Source organism: Petaurus breviceps, unplaced genomic scaffold, assembly GCF_028583685.1.
Source record: "Petaurus breviceps papuanus isolate PSGF00001 unplaced genomic scaffold, PetGlider_PUasm1.0 221, whole genome shotgun sequence".
Classification (NCBI taxonomy): Eukaryota; Metazoa; Chordata; class Mammalia; order Diprotodontia; family Petauridae; genus Petaurus; species Petaurus breviceps.
This window is the reverse complement of record NW_027185877.1, coordinates 11,187,249-11,212,453: the sequence shown is the minus strand read 5'-3', so window position 1 is coordinate 11,212,453 and position 25,205 is coordinate 11,187,249. Positions and strand designations below refer to the sequence as shown.

General features: G+C 37.6%; 1 protein-coding gene across 4 annotated transcripts in view; it reads right to left on the bottom strand.

Annotated features, from left to right (window-relative positions):
• Window positions 1–19,553: 19,553 nt before the first annotated feature.
• SINHCAF (SIN3-HDAC complex associated factor) overlaps window positions 19,554–25,205 on the bottom strand; it is a 45,078-nt gene continuing 39,426 nt past the window's right edge. For all 4 annotated transcript variants that reach the window (XM_069094865.1, XM_069094864.1, XM_069094867.1 and 1 more), the window contains 3 exons: window positions 24,485–24,611; window positions 22,105–22,255; window positions 19,554–21,742 (listed from right to left, as the gene is read on the bottom strand). In XM_069094865.1, coding sequence (XP_068950966.1) covers window positions 21,580–21,742; window positions 22,105–22,255; window positions 24,485–24,611 — 441 coding nt within the window. In that variant the 3' untranslated portion in view covers window positions 19,554–21,579. The remainder of the gene's footprint in view (window positions 21,743–22,104; window positions 22,256–24,484; window positions 24,612–25,205) is intronic.

Genomic DNA, 25,205 nt, shown 5'->3' with positions numbered 1-25,205 from the left:
TTTCTATTGGCATGATTTTTTGTTCCATTAACATTTGTTCCATTAGATTTATATTTTTCTTTTTGTTTTTTTTTTGGAGGGGGGAGAGCAGGGCAATTGAGGTTAAGTGACTTGCCCAAGATCACATGACTAGTGTTAAGTGTCTGAGGCCTTATTTGAACTCAGGTCTTCCTGACTCCAGGGCTGGCGCTCTATTCACTGCGCCACCTAGCCGCCTCCAGATTTATAGTTTTCTTTATAGCAAAAATATTCTGCATTCTTGGCATAAACTAAATTTGGTCATTGTATATAAATCTTTGTGATATAGATTGCTGTAGCATCTTTGATAACATTTTACTTAACATTTTTGCAACAATATTCATTAGGGATCTAGAATTTTCTTTGACCCCCTGTTTTAGGTATCAAGACCACATTTGTACCATGGAATGAATTTCATAGGATCTCTTTTTGTCCTATTTTTGCAAGCAGCTTCTATAATAGTGGGATTAATTGCTATCTTAATGTTCAATAGTTTGCTTATAAATCCAAATGGTCTTAATGGTTTTTCTTTGGGTTGCATTTATTGCTTATTCATTTGCCCCATTCCATGCCCCAAATTGGGTTTAAATGCTTTATTTCTTGTTCTATTCATCTAAGTAATTTACATTTTTTGAAATATTGATTTGTTCTTTTTATTGGTATGTAGTTGGGTAAAAGTTTCGCATTGTGAATTTTTTGATTTTTGATACTGGTAAATTTAATTTTCCTATTTCTTTTTTACCTAATTGGCTAATGATTTTTCTATTTGATTTGCTTTTTCAAAACACTAGTTCCTACTTTTATTAACTCAAAGTGTTATTTAAGTTTTCAATTTCATTCACCTCATTTTTTTCTTAAAATTGGCTTTTAAAAACTTGTTGTCTTTCTAGTTTTTTTAGTTGATTTATCTAGTTTTCTGTTGATCTATCCATTTTCTTTTCTTGGTAAGTCTGTATGAATTGGTTCTATGATTTATTCTTTGGGCAATCAAGTCTTTAGGATAAAATTATTTAGTTTCCAATTAATTTTTAATCTTTTCTTTAATGGCCCTTTAATTATTTTTAGTTTTCAATATTAATTTCCACAAGATTTTGAGTTGCAAATTTACTCCTCATCTCTCCCCTACCCCCCTGTAATGGAAATGCAAATTTGGAAGATCTTCCCTGCCCCTAGGCTAAAGTGCACCTGAAGCCTTGGGTGGGAGGCTTGTTTTTCAGTAAATACTTCTTGATTGGCCAGTGGGTCAATAAGGTTGTTACATTCTCTGAGCCAGGAGAAGGCTATATAAGCCCTGATGTGTAGCTTTGTTTTGGGACTCGCTTTGAGAAGTGTTCTGTGATTTGATCTGAATTCTGGGAAGCCGTTGTTGAGAGTCCCCCGGCTTTGAAAAACCCAGAATGTGGAAACCCAGATGTTGACTGGGTATGGATGTAATGGTTGGACAGTTTGGAAATCTGTCTACTTGATGTTTCTGTCTTGATAATTATGCCTGTATACTTTGAGGTTCGGGGTGCTGACCTATTTCCCCTGAACAAGGTAAACGATATATGTCTGATTGATTAAAGTAAGCTTGTTAACCCATTTTGAGTTGCTTTCCTTTAACAAAGCAGATCCAAGAACCTGTGGTAGCTGCAAACCCTGAGGACACTTGGGGTGCTTGCTGCTACACCCCCACCACAAGATGGCAAGCATACAGGTTACGCCTTCCCCAGACCACCCTGTCTTTTATCCCCTCTTATCATCCCTTCCCCCTTACTTGCTTGCAGGGCAAGATGGATTTTTATACCCCATTGCCTGTATATCTTATTTCCAGGTTGCATGTAAAAACAATTTTTTAAACATTTGTTTTTAAAAGTTGAAGTTCCAGATTCTCTCCCTTATCCATCCTTACTCATCCCCAGTGAGAAGACAAGCAATGGGCTATACATGTGTAGTGATACAAAACATTTCTATAGCAGTCATATTGTGAAAAACTAACTATATTTCACTCCATCTGATCCTACACACCATTTATTCTATTTTCTCCTTTGACCTTGGCCCTTTTCAAAAGTGCTTCCAACTCCTCCAATCTGCCCCCCCTTCTATCATTGCCCCTCTTATTCCTTCCCCCTCTACTTTCCTGTAGTGTGAGATACCCAATTGAGTGTGTATGTTATTCTCTCCTTAAGCCAAATCTAATGAAAGGTTGACTCATTACCTTTCACTTCCCTGCTCTTCCCCTCCATTGTAACAGCTTTCTCTTGCCTCTTTCATGAGATAATTTACCCTATTCTATCTCTTTCTCCTTCTCTCAATATATTCCTCTCTGACCTCTTAATTTATCATGCCTTCATATTCAACTCACCCTGTGCCCTCTGTCTATGTACACACACACACACACACACACACACACATTCTATGTAGGAATGTAAACAATTCAACTTTAGTAAGTTCCTTATTTATATTTTCCTGTTTACCTTCTCATGCTTCTCTTGCTGCTTATATTTGAAAGTTAAATTTTCAGTTCAACTCTGTTTTTTTCATCAAGAATACTTGAAAGTCCTCTATTTCACTGAATGACCATGTTTTCCCCTGAAACATTATCCTCAGTTTTGCTGGGTAGGTGATTCTTGGTTTTAATCCTAGCTCCTTTGATCTCTGGAATATCATATACCAAGCCCTTTGATTCCTTAATGTAGAACCTGCTAGATCTTGTGTTTATCCTGATTGTGTTTTCACAATACTCAAACAGTTTCTTCCTGACTGCTTGTAATATTTTTTTCCTTGACCTGGGAACTCTGGAATTTGGCTATAATATTCCTAGGTGAGTTTTTTTTTGAGGTGGATCTTTTTCAAGAGGTGATCAGTGGATTCTTTCAATTTCTATTTTACCCTCTGGTTTTAGAATATCAGGGCAATTTTCCTTGATAATTTCTTGAAAGATGATGTCTAGGGTTTTTATGATCATGACTTTCAGGTAGTCCAAAAACTTAAATCATCTCTCCCGGAACTATTTTCCAATGATATATTTTACATTGTCTTCTATTTTTTCATTTTTTTGGAACTGTTTTATAATATCTTGATTTCTCATAGAGTCATTAGCTTCCATTTGCTCCAATCTAATTTTGCAGAATTCTTTTTTTTCCCCCCAAATGCTTTATTAACTTCTGGTTTACATCATTCATTTCCACCAGATTTTGAATTACAAAATTTCCCCCCATTTTTCCCCTACCCACCCACCCCAAAATAGCAGTTCCACAGGATATCCCCTCCTCCAATCTGCAGTCTCCCATATCTTCTCCCATACCCCCTTCGACTTTTCCAGTATGGCATCATAGATCTCTATGCCCCAGTGCCTGTATGTCTTATTTCCCAATTACATGTAAAATAGTATTAATAATAGTGTATATATGTGTGTGTGTGTGTATTTAAACATTTGATTTTAAAACTTTGAATTCCAGATTCATTCCCTTCCTTCTTTGTCACCCACCCTTATTGGGAAGATAAGCAATTCAGTATAGGTTGTACATGTGTAGATATATTGTAAAAGACTGACTATATTTCCCTCCCTCCTATCCCACCTCCCACCTCTTCTGTTCTCTACTTTGATCCTGTCCCTTTTCAACAGTGGGTGCTTCCAACTTCCCTCCCCCCCAGCCTGCCCTCCCTTCCATCATCCCCCCCCCTACTCTCCTGTAGGGTGAAATACCCTATTTAGGGTGTATGTATTAAATGAGATTAAGATTTTGACTTTTTGCCTTCCTGTTCTTCCCCTCCATTGTAACTATTTCCCTTGCATCTTCTATATGAGATAGTTTACACCATTCTGTCTCGCCCCATCTCCTCTCGTTATAGTCCTCTCTCACCTCTTAGTATCACCTTTTAAGTATCATCCTTTCCTATTAAATTGGTCTTCTGCCCTCTATGTATACCTGTAAACATATATACATACATTCACATGTATTTATATGCCCATATACCCTCCTATATAAATATTTCTATTCCCTTCAACTATTTTCATACTGAGAAAAGTTTCATCAGTTACAATTATTGTTTTTCCATGTAGGAATGTTAATAGTTCAACTTTGATAAGTTCCTTATAATTTCTTTTTTCTGTTTACCTTTTCATGCTTCTCTTGCTTCTTGTATCTGAATGTCAAATTTTCTATTCAACTCTGTTTTTTTTTTTCATAAAAAAATGCTTGAAAGTCCTCTATTCCACTGAATGACCATATTTTCCCCTGAAACATGATACTCAGTTTTGCTGGGTAGGTGATTCTTGGTTTTAATCCCAGCTCCTTTGCCCTCCAGAATATTGTATTCCAAGCCCTTCAATCCCTCAGTGTAGAAGCTGCCAGATCCTGAGTTATCCTGATTGTGTTTTCACAATATTCAAATTGTTTCTTCCTGGCTGCTTGCAATATTCTCTCCTTGATCTGGGAATTTTGGAAGCTGGCTATAATATTCCAAGGAGTTTTCTTTTTGGGATCTTTTTCAGGAGGTGATTGGTGGATTCTTTCAACCTCTGTTTTGCCCTCTGGTTTTAAAACATCAGGGCAGCTTTCCTTGAGAATTTCTTGGAGGATGATTTCTAGGTTCTTTCTTTGATCATGGCTTTCAGGTAGTCCAATAATTTTTAAATTATCTTTCCTGGATCTATTTTCCAGGTCAGTGGTTTTTCCCATGAGATATTTCACATTACCTTCTATTCTTTCATTTGTTTGGATCTGTTTAACAGCATCTTGATTTCTCATAAAGTCACTAGCTTCCATTTGCTCCAGTCTAATTCTGAAGGAATGATTCTCTTCAGTGAGCTTTTGAGATTCTTTTTCCATCTGGCAAATTTGGCTTTTTAAGGCATTCTTCTCCTCATTGGCTTTTTGAACCTCTTCTGCCATTTGAGTTAGTCTATTTTTTAAGGTATGATTTTCCTCAGTCAGGCTGTTGACTCTCCTTTCATAATTTTCTTGCATCATTCTCATTTCTCTTCCCTATTTTTCTTCTACTTCTCTTATCTACTTCTTAATGTCCTCTATGGCCTGTAACCAGCTTGTATTTTTCTTTGAACTTTTGGTGCAGGAGTTCTGACTTCACTGTCTTCCTCCTGTTCCATGCTTTGATCCTTTTTGTGGTCAAAATAGGAGTGTAAATTTGGGTTGCTCTGTTTATTTTGTTTCCTTTGCCTGATCATGTCGCATCATATCAATCACTTGACCCCTGGGCTTTTGCCACAGTAGGACTCTGCTGCCAGACAGGGGAGCTTCATCCCAAATGCTGGCGTTTTCTCAGCTTCTGGAGGAATTAGTTGGGTGCCCTCTCTGAAGCCTCCACATGCTCTGGCAAACTGGTTGCACACCCAAGGACCTCAATCCAGATCCAAGCAGATTAAAGCAAGAGCAATTACCCCTCAGATTGGTCGACGGGTCCCCCTACACTCTGCAGGCCACAAGCCGAAGCAGCCATGTGTGGCTGCAGCTGCAGGGCCCTGTTGCCTCAGCTGCTTCTCACCCCGGGGGTAAAAGCTGACCACAATCCCAAATACTGGATCCCAAAGTCCACACTGCACCGATCTCTCACTTTGTCCTTAGCATGTATGTGTTGATAATTCTGGAAACCGCCACAGCTGCTGGTGATCTGAAATCCCTCCAGCAGGTGGTTGGTCAGGCCCGCCCTGGGGCTAAAACCTCTGGCTCGCACGGCCTGGGGTCGACTCCCAGGGTGCTGAGCTGGCTGATTCCTGCCAGCCTGCCAGGCTGTCCTCAGGGGGAGGTTAGCTTCTGTTTCCTTTTGTAGGTTCTGTAGCTCCAAAGTTTTTTCAGAGTCCCCTTTTACATGAATTCGGGGAGGTGGAAGCCAGAGCCCCGAGGAAGTCCTGTTTCTACTCTGCCATCTTTACTCCACCCCCCCCCCCCCAAATTATTTTCTTTAGTGAGATTTTGAATTTCCTTTTCCATTTGGCCAATACTGCTTTTTAAGGCATTCTTCTCATTGTTTTTTTTGGATCTCTTTTGCCATTTCAGTTAGTCCATTTTTAAGGTGTTTTTTTTGGGGGGGAGTCTCCTTTAGCAAACCATTGACTTATTTTCCATTTTATTGCATCACTCTCATTTCTTTTCCAATTTTTCCTCTACTTCTCTTACTTGATTTCCAAAATCCTTTTTGAGCTCCTCCATGGCCTGAGATTAATTCATATTGTTCTTTTTTTGTTGTCCCCCTGTAAGGGTTATGGGATTTAAAGATCTCCCATGCCCCATGGACGTGCTGACATAGCAGAGCAAGAGAAAGTGAAAAGCCGAGCTAACGGTCCTGCGGTTGGCAGTTGGTGGCGGTTGCCTTTTTTTTTTTTTAGTTAGGACTCCTGCTGAGGACTGCCAGGCGCCGGAGCTGCTGGGAGCACGCTGGGTGGTTGCTGTGAGTGGGGAGAGGAGGACCTTTGCCTGAGGTAGCCTGTTCTGTTTTAAAGGCTTGAGAATGTGGGTGCTTTCTACTTTATCTACCTGTGCCAATATCATAACTACTCTGATGGCTTTCACTTTCTGGTTTTGGGACTCAGTCTTTTGGTATCTTAATAAATTTTCTAGTTTATTTCCCCAAATGGCAAACCTGATGTATTTTGTGATGGATAATTATATCAGCATATTTGTAATCTCTATAGGCATTGTGAATATGGCATTGCTGATACACCCCCCCCCCCCCCAGTTTATATTTTTCCTGGAGGCTTTTGATGCAGGAATTTTGTCTTTGTTGTCTTCTTCTGGTTCTATGTTTTGATCTTCTTTGTGACCAAAGAAACATTCTAGTCTGATTTCTCTTCCTCTCTTTTCTTATTTTCCTAGCCAATTACTTGACTTTCGAGTTTTGGGCCAGGGTAGAACTCTGTCCAGAGTGGAGAGTATGCTCTCCCACATTTCTGGGGTTTAGCACTTGTCAGCTATTGGCTGTTGTCAGAGCTATTTCTAGGTACCTGCCATATAACTGTAAGTACTCCCTCTTCACAGCCACAAGCTCTGCCACACCAGAACTCCTCCTTACCCCAGGATCACCACTCAAGACTGTGACCCAGATCCAAGCAGGGCAAAGCAAGAGAATCCTGCCTCAGAGCCAGCAAAGATATTCCTGCAATTGACTGCTTATCAGCTAGCTGCTTGGTCCCTCACCATCTGTGGGCCTACAGCTCCAAAAGCAGTCACTGCTACTGTTGTTGTTGCTGCTACTGCCATCACCACTGCCTCAGGGGCAGGGGCCAGACCATGCTCTTCTCTCACCTACGTCATTAATCTTTTACCTTCTCTTTGGTGATTTTGGGTTGAGAAGTCTGGAAAATGCCACAGATGCCAGTGATTCATTCCTGAGGTCTGTGCCTGCACAGCCCACAGATACTGCCCTCTGCTACCAATACAATAGACCCTTCCTTTAGGTTTGCAGGCTGCCTTCAGCTGGAGATGTGTTTCACTGTCATTTTCTGGGTTCTGTAGCTCTAAAATTTGTTCAGAGCCATTTTTTACAGGTACTGGAGGTGACTGGGGGACGAGCTCAAGCAAGTTCCTTCTTTTACTCCACCATCTTCTAATGGCCCTTTCTTGTAAGATGGGTTTAATACTACTGCTTAACTGCATTTGCTTGTGAAATTTTTATTCCCTAAAACCTTAAAACCTGACCAATTTTTCTAAAGCGCAGACTGTTAAATGGACATAGAAAAGAATACACACATATAGAGAAAACACATACATGTGTATTTATATGTATACATGCATATATTCTTCTCTATTTCCATTCAATCATTACTAGTCATATCCCATATCTAATGTTTCTGCAATTCTGTGCAGTGCCTTAATTTTGGTTAATTTGTCTAGTTCTGCAAGCAGTATATTTAAGTCTACCACATTCATAGCTTTAACTGATTTCTCCTTATAATTAAATTAGCCCCTTCCTCCCCCCCTCCACACTTGGGTTTAGGGTTATCACAAAGAAACTAATCAACTCACACAAACACACACACACACACACACACACACACTCCCACCCTGTCCCATAAATTCATCACCAGGATTGTTTTAGTCAGTATTCTCATCAGTACCTTTATTTACTACTGACTATAGGGTGAGGTAAAAACTTCTTCTCCATTGCCTGCTTTTATAGAGCTCAAAACCCCACTCATTTCATATGCCACCAACTTCATCATCATGCCCCACCTCCCTTGTAGCTTCCTTTGTAAATTCCTTAAGGGAAAGGAATTATTTTCTTTTAAAATTTGTATCCCTAGCAATTCGGTGTATGGTACATAGTTGAATACCTAAAATATTTCAATGCAATGCCATTCTGTGCTTGTAGAATTAATTTATGTCTTGATGTTGAAAAGGAAGGGGAAAATACTAGGAATGAAATGAATTGTGTACTATAATTTTCAGTCAAATTTTATTTCACTGTTTTATCTTTTATGTCTGTTTTTGATGTTGACTTTTCTGAGATGATTGCTACTTTCCTACACCCATCTGTGGCAAAATAATTTTAATCTCCAATTTCTTATTTATAACTATATCTTTCTATTTTGTTTCTTGTAAAGAAGTTTTGGATTCTAGTTTCTAATTCATTCTTCCATCTTTGACTTTATGGTCGAGTTAATCCCATATAGTTATGATTATTGTATATTTCTCTTCCTCTTACTATTTTTTTTATCCCTACCCTTTCCTCTTAAAAATTCCCTTCCCCTCTCCCTGAATTTAGGGTTTGTTTTGTTCATGATTAATCCCTCCCAATCTAGACTCCCTCACCCCTTTCCCATCTTTCTATTCCATCACTTCCTGGTTGTTGAAAGTATTTCTTCACCTCTTTACATGTTTGTGTCCTATGTTTTTTTGATTAGTTCATATGAAAGTGAAGTTCAAGTGACCTCTTCCCCGTTTCTTTTCTATAAACTTTTACTTGCTCATTACAAATGTCAATTAAGTTGCCCCATCTCCTCCCTTTTCCCTAGCATATGCTTTCCCCATCCCTTTTCTTGATATCACCTCTGATGAGAGTTCTAAATGGACTCTTGTATCAGAAGCCCTCCCCCCCATTAGAAAGTAAACAGTTTATCCTTATCAAGGTCCTGTTTATCTGTATTTCCCTTCACTCCTCAACTTTATAGAGGTAGTGAATGTAAAGTTGTGTACATAGGTGTAACTCATGAATGCTTGAAATTCCTTTATTTCACTGACAATGCACTTTCTCCTACTATACTGTTTTTGGGGGAGTAAATTCTTCTTGGTTGTAGGCAATGTATCTTTTGCCTTTTGGAATATTATATTACATGCTCTCCACTCCTATGATGGTAGGTACTAGATTTTGTGTGATCCTAACTGGTTTGTTGGTACTTAAACTCTTTTCTGGCTATTTGAAGTCTTTTTTATTTGACCTGGAAGCTCTAAATTGTGGCAATTCTTTCAGGATGTGACTGCTGAATTCTATTTTTGTTTTGACCTTTGTTCCAATATGTTTGGGTAGTTTTCTTTCATGTTTTGGAAATATGTTCAGGTTCTTTTTTTGTTCATGACTTTCAGGTACTCCAGGTATCTTAAGTTATCAACATTATAGAGGACTCTTAAAGTCTTTAAAAACTCTGATGAATGAAATGGTAAACAAAGTCCAAAGTAATAAGAAATAAAAAAATGCCTCTCACCTCTGTTAGAATTTAAGACGAACAGAAAGATACACATTTTTAGACATTACTAATGTGGAAATTTGTTTTGTTGGAATATACACCTATGTAGTGAGAATTTTTTAAAAAATTGCTCAATGGGTGGTAGTGGGGGGGAGGTGAAAGAAACATTAACAAAGTGCTAAAAAAAAAAGGGGAGGCTTCTACTAAATAAAGTGGGTCAGTAGTTGGTAACAATAGAGACACAGAAGGAAAAAAAAGTGCAAAAAGGACAAAGATGAATTGCTACTAAATTGCTAAACTTAATATGTATAAAATTTTTCCTTAAGGGGGAGAAGGCAAGGCAATTGGGGTGACTTGCTCAAGGTCACACAGGTAGTAAGTGTGTCAAATGTCTGAGGCCATATTTGAACTCAGGTCCTCCTGACTGCCACCTAGCTGCCCAAAATATTTTCAAAAATGTTTTTAACACATCAGTTTCTTACATAATCTTTCTTGCTATCTCTTAAAATGTTTATCAGTAATTAAGTTTCACAATAAATTTTTAAAAAATCTGAATTGTCTACAGAAAACAACACAGTATCAATTTCCTAGGATGACCTTATAGATGACATTACTCAAGCACTTTTACTATATTTTAGGAAATCATGGACAGATGTTAAAAAACAGGGTATTGGCAAATATCCTGATTTTCAAAAAATTCACAAGAACTATGATGCAATGATCATGATCTTGATGTTAATCTTTTTTGAAGCTTAAGAATGTTAAACATATGTTTTCTTGGGACTTAGAAATGCAAGTGGTAGGGGTGGCTAGGTGGCACAGTGAACAGAGCACCAGCCCTAGACCCAGGAGGACCTGAGTTTAAATCCAGCCTCAGACACCTAACACTTACTAGCTATGTGACCTTGGGCAAATCACTTAACTCCAATTGCCCAGTCTTCCCCCCTCCAAAAAAAAAAGAAAAGAAATGCAAGTGGTTGATAGTATGAGACAACACCATTTCAATGAAGACCTTACTAAACAAATTACCTTTTTCATAAAGTGATTAAATGGGATATAAAGTTTCTGGGTTTCAGCAAGATATATATACATATTTTAAAATTCATTATACCCTTACAATTGAAATGGACAAACATGAGTTATATTATGTTAAACCTCAGCTGGTATTTACCAAATTCAGTAGGTCCTGACTACTAAGTGACCCAAACAAAACATTGCACATAATGTCTGAAGCAGCAAGATTTGGACTAATCTTTCTACCTACAATAAGTATGATAGTGGCTTTAAGCTGTTTATACCAGAAGGAAATGGCCTTCACAATTATTAGTTAAGATGTGTAAATAGAAAGGGGCTGGAATAAATTGGAAAATCTCATCAAAACTGTTAAAGAATACGTAAAAATACATAAAACTGACATTTGAAAATTTTCTTTATTAAGAAACTATTATCTTAAATATTACCCTAATGAACTAATAACTTTTGTCTTTGGTTCACATTTTGTCTTCTAATCTTAGGCACAGAACACAACTTTCCTTGGGGACATACAAGGACCTCTTCTACTTCAGAGAAAATAGGAAAACAACATTTAGGAAGTGTTCAAAGTCAAATGCTATTATGTATCTCAGAGGATAAGAATTCTGAGACCTTAAGCCACATAAACAAGTATCTGCCATCCATACTCTTCCCTGCAGATAACAGGAAAAGGAAACAGTAGGAAAGAAACTCAGAATGACCACTGAAGGAACTGTACCTAGGACCAGTATAGAACAGTTGTCAAAGGTGACTCTGAAGAAATTTTGGAGCTATAGAGCCCATAAAATGACACAGAGAAGTTAACCTGCCACTGAGAACAGCCGGGCAGGATGGCAGGAAGTGGCCAGCACAGTGTTCTGGGAGCTGAGCCCAGCCCTGTGGGAACCTGAGCTTTTAGGGCAGGCCCGACCAGCCATTGGCTAGAGGGACTTCAGATCACCAGCAGCTGTGGCGGTTTCCAGAATTATCAACACATACATGCTAAGGACAAAGTGAGAGGTCAGTGCAGTGTGGACTTTTGGGATCCAGTATTTGGGAGTACAGTTGACCTTTGCCCCTGGGGTGAGAAGCTGCTGAGGTGCAGCAGCCATGCAGCCGCAGCTATGTGGCAGCTTCAGCTTTTGGACAGCAGAGTGTAGGGGGGCCAAGTGACTAGTCTGGTGGGTAATTGCTCTTGCTTTAACCTGCTTGGATCTGGATTGCGGTCTAGGGTGGAGGTCGTGGGGTGTGCGACCAGCTTGCCAGAGCTTGTGGAGGCTTCAGAGAGGGCACCCAACTAATACCTCCAGCAGCTGAGAAAACCCCAGCATTTGGTACAAAGCTCCCCTTTCTGGTAGCAGAGTCCTACTGTGGCAAAAAGCCCAAAAGTCAAGTAATTGAATGGCAACATAAGCAAATGAGGGAAGCAAAGCAAGCAGAGCAACCCACTTTACACGTCTATTTTGGGGATAAAAAGGATGAAAGCATGGAACAGGAAAAAGACAATGAACTCAGAACTTCTGCACTAAAATCTTCAAAGAAAAATATGAGCTAGTTACAGGCCATAGAGGAGCTTAAAAAGGATTTTGAAAACCAAATAAGAGAAGTGGAGGAAAAACTGGGAAGACAAATGAGAACGATGCAAGAAAATTATGAAATGAGAATCAACAACCTGACTGAGGAAAATAATACTTTAAAAAAATAGACTAACTCAAATAGCAGAAGAGGTTCAAAAAGCCAATGAGGAGAAGAATGCCTTAAAAAGCCAAATTTGCCAGATGGAAAAAGAATCTCAAAAGCTCACTGAAGAGAATCATTCCTTCAGAATTAGACTGGAGCAAATGGAAGCTAGTGACTTTATGAGAAATCAAGATGCTGTTAAACAGATCCAAACAAATGAAAGAATAGAAGGTAATGTGAAATATCTCATGGGAAAAACCACTGACCTGGAAAATAGATCCAGGAGAGATAATTTAAAAATTATTGGGCTACCTGAAAGCCATGATCAAAGAAAGAACCTAGAAATCATCCTCCAAGAAATTCTCAAGGAAAACTGCCCTGATGTTTTAGAACCAGAGGGCAAAACAGAGGTTGAAAGAATCCACCAATCACCTCCTGAAAAAGATCCCAAAAAGAAAACTCCTAGGAATATTATAGCCAGCTTACAAAATTCCCAGATCAAGGAGAGAATATTACAAGCAGCCAGGAAGAAACAATTTGAATATGGTGGAAACACAAGCAGGATAACTCAGGATCAGGCAGCTTCTACACTGAGGGTTTGAAGGGCTTAGAATGATATTCTGGAGGGCAAAGGAGCTGGGATTAAAACCAAGAATCACCTATCCAGCAAAACTGAGTATCATGTTTCAGGGTAAAATATGGTCATTCAATGAAATAGAGGAATTTCAAGCATTTTTGATGAAAAAAAAAAAACAGAGTTGAATAGAAAATCTGACATTCAGATACAAGAAGCATGAGAAGGTAAACAGGGAAAAGAAATCATAAGGAACTTATCAAAGTTGAACTATTTACATTGCTATATGGAAAAACCATAATTGTAACTGATGAAACTTTTCTCAGTATGAGAATAGTTTAAGGGAATAGAAATGTGTGTGTGTGTGTATATATGTGTACAGGTATACATAGATAGAGGGCATAGTACCAATTGAATAAGGGATGATACTTAAAAGGTGATAAGAAGTGAGAGAGGAATATAATGAGAGGAGGTGGAGAGACACAGAATGGAGTAAACTATCTCATATAGAAGAGGCAAAGGAAAATGGTTACAATGGAGGGGAAGAACAGGAAGGCAAAAGGGAATGGGTCAACCTTATTCTCATTGAATTTGGTTTAGGGAGACAATGTCATACAACTAAATAAGTGTATCTCACCCTACAGGAAGAGTAGGGGGGAAAGGAATAAGAGGGGGGATGATGGGAGGGCAGTCTCGGGGGGAGGGAAGTTAGAAGCACCCACTGTTGAAAAGGGACAGGATCAAAGTAGAGAATAGAACAAGTGGGAGGTGGGGTAGGAGGGAGGGAAATATAGTCAGTCTTTTACAATATATCCACTATGGAAATGTTTTGCATAGCTACACATGTACAACCTATATTGAATTGCTTATCTTCCTAGTAAGGGTGGATGACAAGGGAGGAAGGCAATGAATCTGGAATTCAAAGCTTTAAAATAAAATGTTTTATATATATATGTGTATACACACTATTATTAATATTATTTTACATATGACTAGGAAATAAGACATATAGGCACTGGGGCACAGAGATTCACCATGACCTAGTGGAAAGTCGGAGGTGATAGGGGAGAAGATATGGAAGAGAGCCGACTAGAGGAGGGGATATACAGTGGGATCACTATTTTGGGGTGATGGGTAGGGGAAAAATGGGAGAAAATTTTTAACTTAAAATATTGTGGAAATGAGTGATGTAAACTATAACTTAATATAGCATTTTATTAAAAAAAAAAAAGAGCTACCATCTCTCTCAAGAGCACTGGGATCACTCAAAATGGATGACAACAGGGGCAGTAGTGGGTGGGGGGAAATATATGATCTTCCATAAACATATCCTCTCAATCTTTTCATTTATATAGGATATTGCCTTAATGACATTCTTCTCCTAAAAGTGCTTTTGTGAGAGGCGTCTTTCTGTCCTACTCTAAGGGGTATACCTCCATACCTCTCTAATTAGGAGAGGGGAGGTGATATACAGAAACACACACACAAGCACACTCCAAATGGAAATTTACGTCAGGTGGATTCTTAACTGCTTAAGCGATCTTACCCAAAGATTATTGGTTAATGGATTTTATCAGCCTGGAGAGAAGAAACTTAAAGAAATAGTTCAGTAGAACACTGCAATTTGCAGCAAACAATTTGCTCATCAACTATGATTTTGACTTAAGTTTTTCTCAGAAATAAAATTCCAAAGGACTCATATTGGAATATATTATCCACATTCAGAGAAAGTACTAATAGTGTCTCAATGAAGTTCGAAGCATACTATTTTCACTTTCTTTTTTGTGCTTTTCCCCCTTTTGTTCTATTTTTTCTTTCATAACACGACTTTTGTGGAAATGTTTCACATGACTGTGCATGTATAACCTATATAAAACTGCTTACCATCTTAAGGACAGGAGAGGGGAGAGAGCAAGGGAGGAAATTTATAACTTAAAATTTTATTAAAAAATGAATGCTAAAAATCATATGTACATGAAATTTAAAGAATACTATTTAAAAGGAAAAAAAAATCCAAATGTGCAGAGTCAAGCAATTCTCACATTGGTTACGCTAAAAAATGTAGGCCTCATTCTGCACTGAAATCATGGTTGCTTGTCTTTACGATGTTTATTTTGCAAATACTTTGCTTTGTTCTGCTCAGTGTTCACTTTGTATCAGTTCGTGAAAATCTTCTTAAGTTTCCCTTAAACTGTACCTTTTATAATAGTATTTCATGGCATCTGGAAAGTCTAATTTGTTCAGTCACCCCCAACAGATGTGTACCCTGCCTTATACTCTTATGTTTTTTATGTGCATGTCTTATTTCCCCAATTAGACTATATGCTCCTATAGTCTTGGAAGATACAGCACTTAACATGGTATTTTGCAGTAGTGGCTACTGAATAAATAATCGCTTCCTTTATAAAAAACAAAAATAAACAAATGGTTCTGTCCTAGTCAGTGACCCATTTAACAATTTCATAAACTCAAAGAGATAAAATTTTGAGCTTGTATTTTTGAAAAGTCAACTGCATAAGTAGAGGGAAGGGAGAACAAGAGTTCAGTACTTCTTTTTTTTTTTTTAAGCAATCGGGGTTAAGTAACTTGCTCAAGGTTACACGGCCAGTTATTATTTCTGGGTGTGGAGCTGAGTATCTGAGCCCAGATTTGATCCAGGTCATCCTGACACTGGAGCCGGTGCTCTTACTCGCTGTGCCACCTGGCCGCCCCAGGAGTTCAGTACTTCTCAAAAAAAAAACTTAGGGATTTTAATTGACTGCAAATTCAAATTAGTGGAAGGAGAATGCCAACAAGTTAATACAATCCTAGATGGTATTAATAAATTATTAATAAATATGTAATATACAGACTGAGTATGCCTTGGTCACATCATATTATGGAACATCATTTTCAGTTTGAGTTGTCACATTTTTAAGACACTGACAAATTCAAATGTGTTCAGAGGAATGTGTGAAAGGTCTTGAAACTTATGTGAGAAATGGTTGAAGAAACTTGTGTTTTGCTTGGGGATGAAAGAAAGCAAAAATATTTCTGTAGCTAAAAGGAACCTTATAGATCGTCTAGGAGAATCAATCTCCTATTTGATGGATGAAAAAACCAGGGCACTAAGAAATTTCATTATAGAAATCTTCAAATATTTAGAGGGGTCTCCTATAGAAGGATAAGACTTAAGATCACACACACAGAGATGGATTTCCTAAAAAAGTGATCCAAACAATGAAAATATATTGCCTTTTCCCATCATATCTCCCTAAATTGAATTTTTTCCATTCATACAGAATATAAGGGCCCCTCCACCTCTAAGATTCCATGACTCCATGAATTCAGTGGTTAATTCCACTTCTGTTATGTCTGAACCGGAAGTGACTGTAGGACAAAAGGAACAAAGAGCATATTCTTTAAAAATTCCAAGTATGTACTTCTAATGCGCATGTGAAAAATAAGGAAAATTGGTTGAAATTCTAAATCAAGAAGGAAAAAAAGATCTTCCTAAGAAAACATGTTCAGTAATGTGTGAAAATAGTACCACCTTGTGGACAATCATGAAGTAACATTGTACCCTGAAAATTTATTCGACAAAAAACTTCTATTTGCATGGGAACTTTCTTTACAAACTTTCCCTTCTCTCTAATCACAACAACACCCCTCCCTCCTATACTATGGAGTAGTAGATATATCTGCAATACCTTTTATTTCATCAGAACAATTAACATCTTCATTAAAATTTGGCTTTTGTGCTTATATTACAGATCACAGAGATATAGGAAAGCCTGTAAGATATACCCCAAAAGATATTCCAATTGCTATCCCTTTTAGATCCACATAAACTGAGTTTCTTTGGTAAAGACTCTGTCTTGGTATTTAAAACCCCTATCATACCATGGCCCTCACTCTACCTTTCATTTCCCATTTCTCTCCTTCATGTATTTTGTTCTGAATACAGCTGCTAGTTATCATATCTATTTCTCCCCCAAGTGGTTCCCTTGAAATGCAATCTCTTTCACTACCTTTGCCTTCCAAAGAATCAATTTCTTTTCTTTGAAGCATAGTTTAGAAGATATATTTACAAGAACCTCAAAGTTGTTACTGTCCCCGCCCCGTTGTTTGAAGTTACTGACTTTTCATTTACTTATCTGTATACATATATATATACAGTAGAAGTAAGCTCCTTGGGGGCAGAGATTAGTTCATTTTTGTCTTTTTATCTATTCTCAGCACCTAGCACACAGGAGGTAGTTAATGCTTATTTAATTGAATTGAAAGACGAAGCAAAAATAATCTTCACACATGAATTTGATTCAAGTTGCTAAATTAAAAAAAAAAAAGGGGGCTTTACATAAACTTTAAGTTTTAAGAAAGTGGACCGGGCTAACTTCCTAAATTTTGGTGATTCCCTAAATTGTGATACATGCATATAAATGCAAATATTTCTAGTTCAAAGTACTTTCCGCTGCATCCAGTGGAAACCTCACACCTCTTGAAGTATTGATGTTGAGGACTTTGGCTAAAAATTCCTTCTCTCTACTCAATTTTTGCCCCAATTTACTTAATATATTTTTTGGAGGAAGGAAGGAAAGGCAATTGGGGTTAAGTGACTTGCCCAAGGTCACACAGCTGGTTATGTCAAGTGTCTGAGGCTGGATTTGAACTCAGGTCCTCCTGACTTTAGGGCTGGTGCTCTATTCACTGTACCACCTAGCTGCCCTGTTCGTTTATTTTTAGGTGGAGATACATGTAGAACAAATCCATAAAAGGAAACTAATTTCTAATTTAACATAAACATAGATTTCCAATTAAACATAAGACTAGAGGGTAAATTTGAATTACCATACATATAGAGCTGTAAGAGATCTCAGAGACCATGGTCCCATCCCATCATCTTACATGTGAGGAAAGGCACAAAGGCAGTATCAAACGAGAAATAACTAGTTCCTTTGACTCCAGAGTTGGGCTTTTCCCACTGAACCACCTTGCCTCCCTAGAACTATCATAACACATCTGTCTTTCATAGAGACCTTATACATAACTTAAAACTCTCAAAGTTCCATTCTTGAATTTACCAGTGACTTTACAAAAGTCCTGAAATATATTTTTGAGACACTGCTTACTCATACACATAGCTATAACATTGAAGTTGCTAGGATAAGAGCTTAAGAGTCAGAAGACCTGGGTTCAAAACTGGCTTCAGATACTTGCTAGCTGTGTGACCCTGGGTAAGTCACTTCACCTCTATTTGCCTCAGTTTCTCCAATTGTAAAATGGAGATAACAGTACCCACTCTCACAAGATTGTTGTGGGCATCAAATGAGATAATTGGAAAGCACTTAGCACAGTGTCTGGCACATAGTAAGCCCCATATACATATTAGCTGCTGTTACTACTACATAAAGATACACTAATTACTCTTCCTCATAAGGTTTCCTATTCTTGAACAAATGAAGAGAACTTTGAGAACCATTCTGCTTTACTTAGGTGAACAAAAAGAAATTCAGTTCTAAACAAATATTCTTTCCTTCTGAGAATAGAAACAGAAAGCCTTTGAAAATAAAAGCTTTCCAACCCACTAAGCAAAAGTTAAACCTTTTTACCTATCAGTCAGTAGTATGGTGAATGTAGGGATCCTTGTGTGAGATATAATGGGGTTCCTATTCAAGTGTGAGACATTTGAAACCTAAGGCATTTTGTGCTCACAATAAGAAGTAATGTAGTTCTCTATATGGAGAGAGTATAAGAAAAAAATCTTTAGGTCTTTTTTGGAGAAAAACTAAACAAAATTCCTAATCAACGATATATCTTTAATCCCAAAGAAGCTCTTTTTCATTCTTTCCCAGGTCACTAAATATCATATACTGATGATGGTTAGGATAGAGTGTCTGAGGCTGGATTTGAACTCAGGTCCTCATGACTCCAGGGCTGGTGCTCTATTCACTGTGCCACCTAGCTGCCCCTTGTACCTTGATTTTCTGTGAATGTTTTGCTCTGATTTGTTATTGAATAAATAGAGTTCGCTATACTATGTAATCAGAACCTTGAAAGCTGTTCACAGCAGCAGTCCTCTGGAAAGCTGCTCATGCATGGCTTTACACTTTTAAATCAAAAGCTATACTTTACACAAGTTTGAAAAGCCTTAGAAATCATTTAGTTCATCTACTACTTTCATTTCACAGGAGAAAACTATCTGAGAGTAGTTAAGTGTTTGCTCAAAATACTGTCGCTAAGGAGTGGGGTCCTCACTGGAGGTGAGATCTCAGAGGCTGAATGGATACTTGTCAGGTGTGCTATAGAGGGAATTCTTGTTTAGATATGGGATGAACCAATTGAACTGCCGAGTTCCCTTTTAATTATATATATAGAAGGAACTTCTGATGACTGAGTCTTCGCCTATGATCACTTAGTAACTATGTGAACTGATCAAGTCATTTTTCTGTGCTTCAATTCCTTTGTCTATAAAATAAGTATGACAACACTTAAAAAAACAACTAAAATGGAGCCAAAAAAAAGGTGACATATAATTGCTTCCTCTAAGTAGAAAGAGGTCTAACGTGGCATAATCCTGCAAACAAGCCAGACACAATGACTTAAAACAAAGTAATGGCCCCATCAATTGCATATAACATTTGAGAGGGACTTCAGGACACAAAAGAATTATTCTTCATAAAGTCTATTTTAAAGTTTGTATTTCTCCCATGGCTCGATATATATGTTGTGAAGATCAAGAACATTGGTTGTTGTGTTTTCTAAATAAGACTAAATTTATTCAATATCCTAGGAAAAATTTTGATTATAAGTATATGAACAGTATAAAAAGTACAAAACAGATTGGAAGGTTTCTAATACATTAATACAAAGTGCATGACTACATACATTACATCCTACAGGCAAAGGAATAGGTGAAGATGACTGTGGTTGAGGTTCAGCAATAAATAAATAAATACAGAAGTAGAGATGATCTATATTATAGTATATTCTACCATACTGCAGCCATTAAAAATGTACAAAAAAAAACCCCATTTCAAAATAACTCAGGAAGAAAATGACAATGGCTAGGACTCATGCATGCACTTCAAATACTGTAGCTCCACACAGATAATCTATCCATTTTATCATACAGTAATGTGCATGGAAATTATAAAGTATGCATCCTTTTCTCTGAAATAAGGAGTGTATTGACTAATGGAGGAAATCTAAAAAACTCGAGGGCCCATAAAAATGGCTCACTCCTCATTCTTACATCGTTTACACTATCAAACTTACAAAATCCAGTCTTAAAAATAAGCACCACATCATGGTACAAGATAAACAAAACACTCCTTCTTATCTTCATTTTCTGCACTGATTTGGTAGAACACGTTGAATTTACCCTCAAAATCTGGAACACTCTCAAAGAGGTTTTTGTCAGTGTGATGAACATGCAGTGGATTCAAACAGGAAATGTTTTTCTTGAAACCATTTTAGAACCGAAGAACATTATGTGCAGCATTTATTTTATCCTTAACATCGCAATGTTTGGAAAGCTTGAATTAGAAACAAAAACAAACCCATTCTATATCCCAACACCTTTTCCTTCCTAGTGGAAGTTAATATTAAACATACAAAAAAAAAAAAAAAAGACCAACTTGTAGCAGTGCACTGCAGTATATATATCCCAAGAGGTTAAAACAAGTTAAATGACCACCTATGTAGGTGAAACCTTTACAAAGGTCAACTGAAATAATCCAGAGCTAAAACTGAATCATGCAGGTCTTTGATGTAGTCACTAAGCAACCTATAGACAAAAGTTATATATAATATAGAAGAAAAATGTCAATTATTTACAGATGTGAAATTCCCTAGGAAATGTGCCCAGAAGCATTAACCCTTATGCATATGCTATCCTGCATATCCTGCAGATATGCATAATTGTTTCATTAAGGTGGATCACTACTTTTAATAATCAGTATATACAGTGTATTCTCTACCCATGCAGTGATGCCTCCATAGTAAGATATAGGAAGAAGAGCCTAGTCATTCTTCCCAAAGACTTGCTACATCTCCAGGAGTATCTGTGGCTTTATTTTTAGCAATTTCATATAAATTACTATTTTTTTAAACTACTAAAAGAGGGAGGAAGCAATACACATAAAAAAAGGTCTCTCCTTGTCTTAAATTTAAGGAATGCTAACTCCTCCAAGTTATCTGCACTAGAAGGTACAGTCTGTCCTGCTTAATCACTCAGTAGTACAGGTTTGAATCATCATAACCTTTGCAAGACTTTTGTGTTTCAGAATTGTTTTCAAATGCCTCTCTGGTATTTAAGTCCTTTTTACTGACCTGTCAGATTTGCCTTCACAAAGGAAAACAAATGTTATCACCCACTTAAAAATGCCTGATCACTGTTTTTCAATAGAGAAAGACTAAACTACATATTGTTTAATATACAAAAATCCCATTTCTGCCTTCTACACCACCCTCAATATTCATTCAATAAGAAGGGATTAAAAAAAACAACTCAAAGAGCATTTTACAGCAGCATTCAGCTTTCCTATCAAATATGTAGCATCTTAAATCCACTTAAAACCATTCTAGAAATTGTCTTTTGGCAGGATAGCAAGTGTCCAAGTGATATAAAGAGGGTTGTTTTGTTGCCTTTCCTATACTAATTCTCAGTCCCCCTTCTTGAGAAACATTAGAGTCACCATTCCTCCTGACTGGAGACAGGCAGAGATTCTGGTCCCTGCTCCTCTGGTTTTTCTGCAGCTGCTTTCTTATTTCCACAACAGGGCTTGAATAGATGTGTGTCTATTAGAACTTCCCCAAAACGCCCTTTGTAGATAATCCCACAGCATACTTTCTGTCTGAGGAAAAAAAAATCCAAAAAATCATAATTAATTTGGGAACATATGTACACAGAAGGAAAACTTGCCAATACCAGCATCATAAGCCCTCAAGGTTCCACTTCCTCAGTCTCATTACAATTCAGGAGAATTCTTCAACAGTATCAATTGGCTAAGGAAAGGGTTATAATAATAATAAGTTTTTGTTTTACTTTTTTCAAGTGGAAAACCACACAAAATCGTAAATTTCTACTTTATTCACAATTCCTCCATAAACTCCAGCAATTAGCCAAAAGCCACTTTGTTGCTTGGAAAGTAGGAAATAGTGGCTTATAATTTAGATGGCATGCAAGTTGAGACACATGTTTCACATGGCTATTTACCTTTTCCAGTATGTGAGATCTAAAAAGGAAAAGACTGGTGTTCTGCTAGACCCAGAGCCGATCTCCATATCTGATCCATCATCAGATTGATTGCTGTAACAAGGGGACTGAGCTGGTGAGGCACTTGAGGTGGTGCTATGAGCATCTGAATCTATAAAGGAGAGGGAGAAGTTACAGAGAACAGAGCCATTCTTCCCAAAGAACAATGGTACATCATTTCAGTATAGACACTAAGAAGAAGTTGGAAAGGTAATAATTTAACTACTTAGAAAAAAACCACATTTCTTAAGATACAAACCAAGAAATTATCCTGACCAATGCCCTATCTTGTTTGTTAACACAATAATGAAACCACTGACTGTAATAAACATTTAACTTCCAAAAAATCTAGTATTTACTCTAACATTTTGTCTCAGCAATCCAGAATGCTGCTTTCTTTCCTTATACCTTTCATCCATGGAGCACTTTTATTTATGGTACTCAAGTCCTCTACCTCCTCTAGGGATGGCCTATGATTTTTCACATTTGTGATTCTCTAGCGAATTGTACCTTCAGAAGGAAGATCCTTAGTGACCAGGATTAGGCAAGGGTATATGACCATCCTTAGTAATAAGGGTACTGAGTTGCTTGTGTAGGTGAAAGAAGTGCAAAAAAAGTCATCTTCCCCTAGTCCAACTATCCTATGCTGGACTTCAGGTGTGCTGCTATTTTATGGCCAAAAGGGGAACCAGCACCACAGTTACCTATCTCACTAAGCCTCAACCTGCCACACACCCAACACTGAACCTGTTTTCTATCTGTACTGTAAAATCAATACCTGGCTTTGCTACTTCTGACAGGGTTATTATGAAACTCAACTGAGATATTATTATTGTATTAATTAGTAATAAAAAGCAGTAAATGATGAGTGCTAAATTAATGATAAGAGGAGAGCTTGATCTGAGCTGGAGTTTCATATGGAAAGAAAGACACCTGTCCTAGCTAGCTTTTGCAATATGACCAGAATAACTTCTAAAACAACTGTGCTAGGGGCGGCCAGGTGGCTCAGCGAGTAAGAGCACCGGCTCCAGTGTTGGGATGACCTGGGGATCAAATCCGGGCTCAGATACTTAGCACCACACTCAGAAATAACTGGCCGTGTAACCTTGAGCAAGTTACTTAACCCCAATTGCTTAAAAAAAAAAAAAGACCTTGGAAAAGTTCAAGAAGGGTTTCAAAAGTCAAATTAAAGTGGTAGAATAAAAAAATGAAAAATAAATAAAACAACTGTGCTTGGGGTGGCTAGGTGGCACAGTGAATAGAGCACTGGCCCTGGAGTCAGGAGGACCCGAGTTCAAATCCGGCCTCAGACACTTGACACACTTACTAGCTGTGTGACTTTGGGGAAGTCACTTAACCCCAATTGCCCTCCAAAAAGCAAAAAACCAAACCAAAACAAAACAAGAAAACCACTGTGCTCAAAAACTTAAGATGGATCCCACTGCCTACAACAAGTAAAGTACAAACTCTTGGCTTGGCATTCAAAGTCCTCTTAAAGTCCTCTGATACAGTCTCCACCTATGCATGGTTGATTTTTGGCCAGATGATCTGGGTTGAAATCTTAGCTCTGTAGGTTATAAGGCATATGACCTGGAACAAATCACATAAATTCTGTGGGCTTCAGTTTCTTCTTTATTTGCTAAATCAGTGTGTGAAGGGGAGAAGAGGTGGGGATTAGGGATATGCAGGATTTGAACTAAAATCTCAAATACCCCCCCCCCTTTTTTTTTCTTTTTGGAGGGCAGTTGGGGTTAAGTGACTTGCCTAAAGGTAGCTAGTTTTTTTTTTTTTTGGTTAAGTATCTGAGGCCAGATTTGAACTCAGGTCCTCCTAACTCCAGGGCCGGTGCACTATTCACTGTGCCACCTTGCCACCCCTCCAAGTACCTTTCTAACTCTAAATCCTATCTTCCTCAACTCCCCATTATAATGCTTCATGCATCATGTACCATATATTCTGGACACAGGCATCCTGCATTTTCCCACTTAGTTGTTACTTCTGCTAAGAAGGCCTGCAATCACATGCAAAAATCCTACCCATTATTTCAAAATCTGGTTATTTTTCCCTTCTCTTAATTCTCAGAGAATATTCTCCCTTGTATTATAGTTATTTATGTAAATGCTTTACTCATCTCCTATCATATTCAACACACAGTGGGGACTGATATTTCCAAATTAAATAGAATACATAGGCAATAAAGACTTAAGTTGTGTACAAATCAAAAATAAATGCATCAGGCTTCAAATTTCAAAAAAGTAAAATATATACTCTATACCATCTTTGGATACCAATAAGTTTAATGGATTATACTAAAAGAATAATTCATCAGTTTCAAATTTACTGTGGCGTTTGAATTCCTTTTGCAATTTGTTGATCTGGTTGCTCTTTATTCTACTTCCAGAAAGAGTCTTCACTTTCTTTGGCTTTAATGTAGTCTTTAGACTGGGTCCAGCCCTTGCATCTACCACCTGAAAGAAAATGGTGTATTTTTTACTACCATCTTTAAAGGGGGCTCCTTGTTTGCCTAGAATTCTGTCCCCTGTACTCAGAAAAGTGAGTTTAAGTACCCAAAGTATGGCTCCCAAGTCTTAGTATACATCTGAGTACAAAGTAACTCTTTTATTGTTTCTGAAGCAAGGAAGGAAAGTTCAATCACAGAGTGTGAGCAGTTATATGATATTTCTACAAAGGACTTAACTTCTTTACATTGTGGTTAATAAAGGTTTCTTAAAATCTAAAATCTAAACAAGTGCAAAATAAGTTTGTACAAATATGGATGATTAACATTAGGTTATTGAGAAAAGTCACATGTGCCTGGGGTCAGTGATTCCACCTTTGATGATTACCATCTCTGTGACCTTAAAAATGTATGCTGAGGATCAATGACATTGTACCGAAGATGCTTGGTACAAATATGAGAACTGATACTCTATTGTACTGAGCCATAATATTCATTTCTTATATTTAATGTTCCCTAAACAATGACTTATAGAAAAATAAACACTATTTCCAATTATCTTAAGTCCAAAGTTAACCTGCCTTAAGAAAAGACCTTGTAAAGA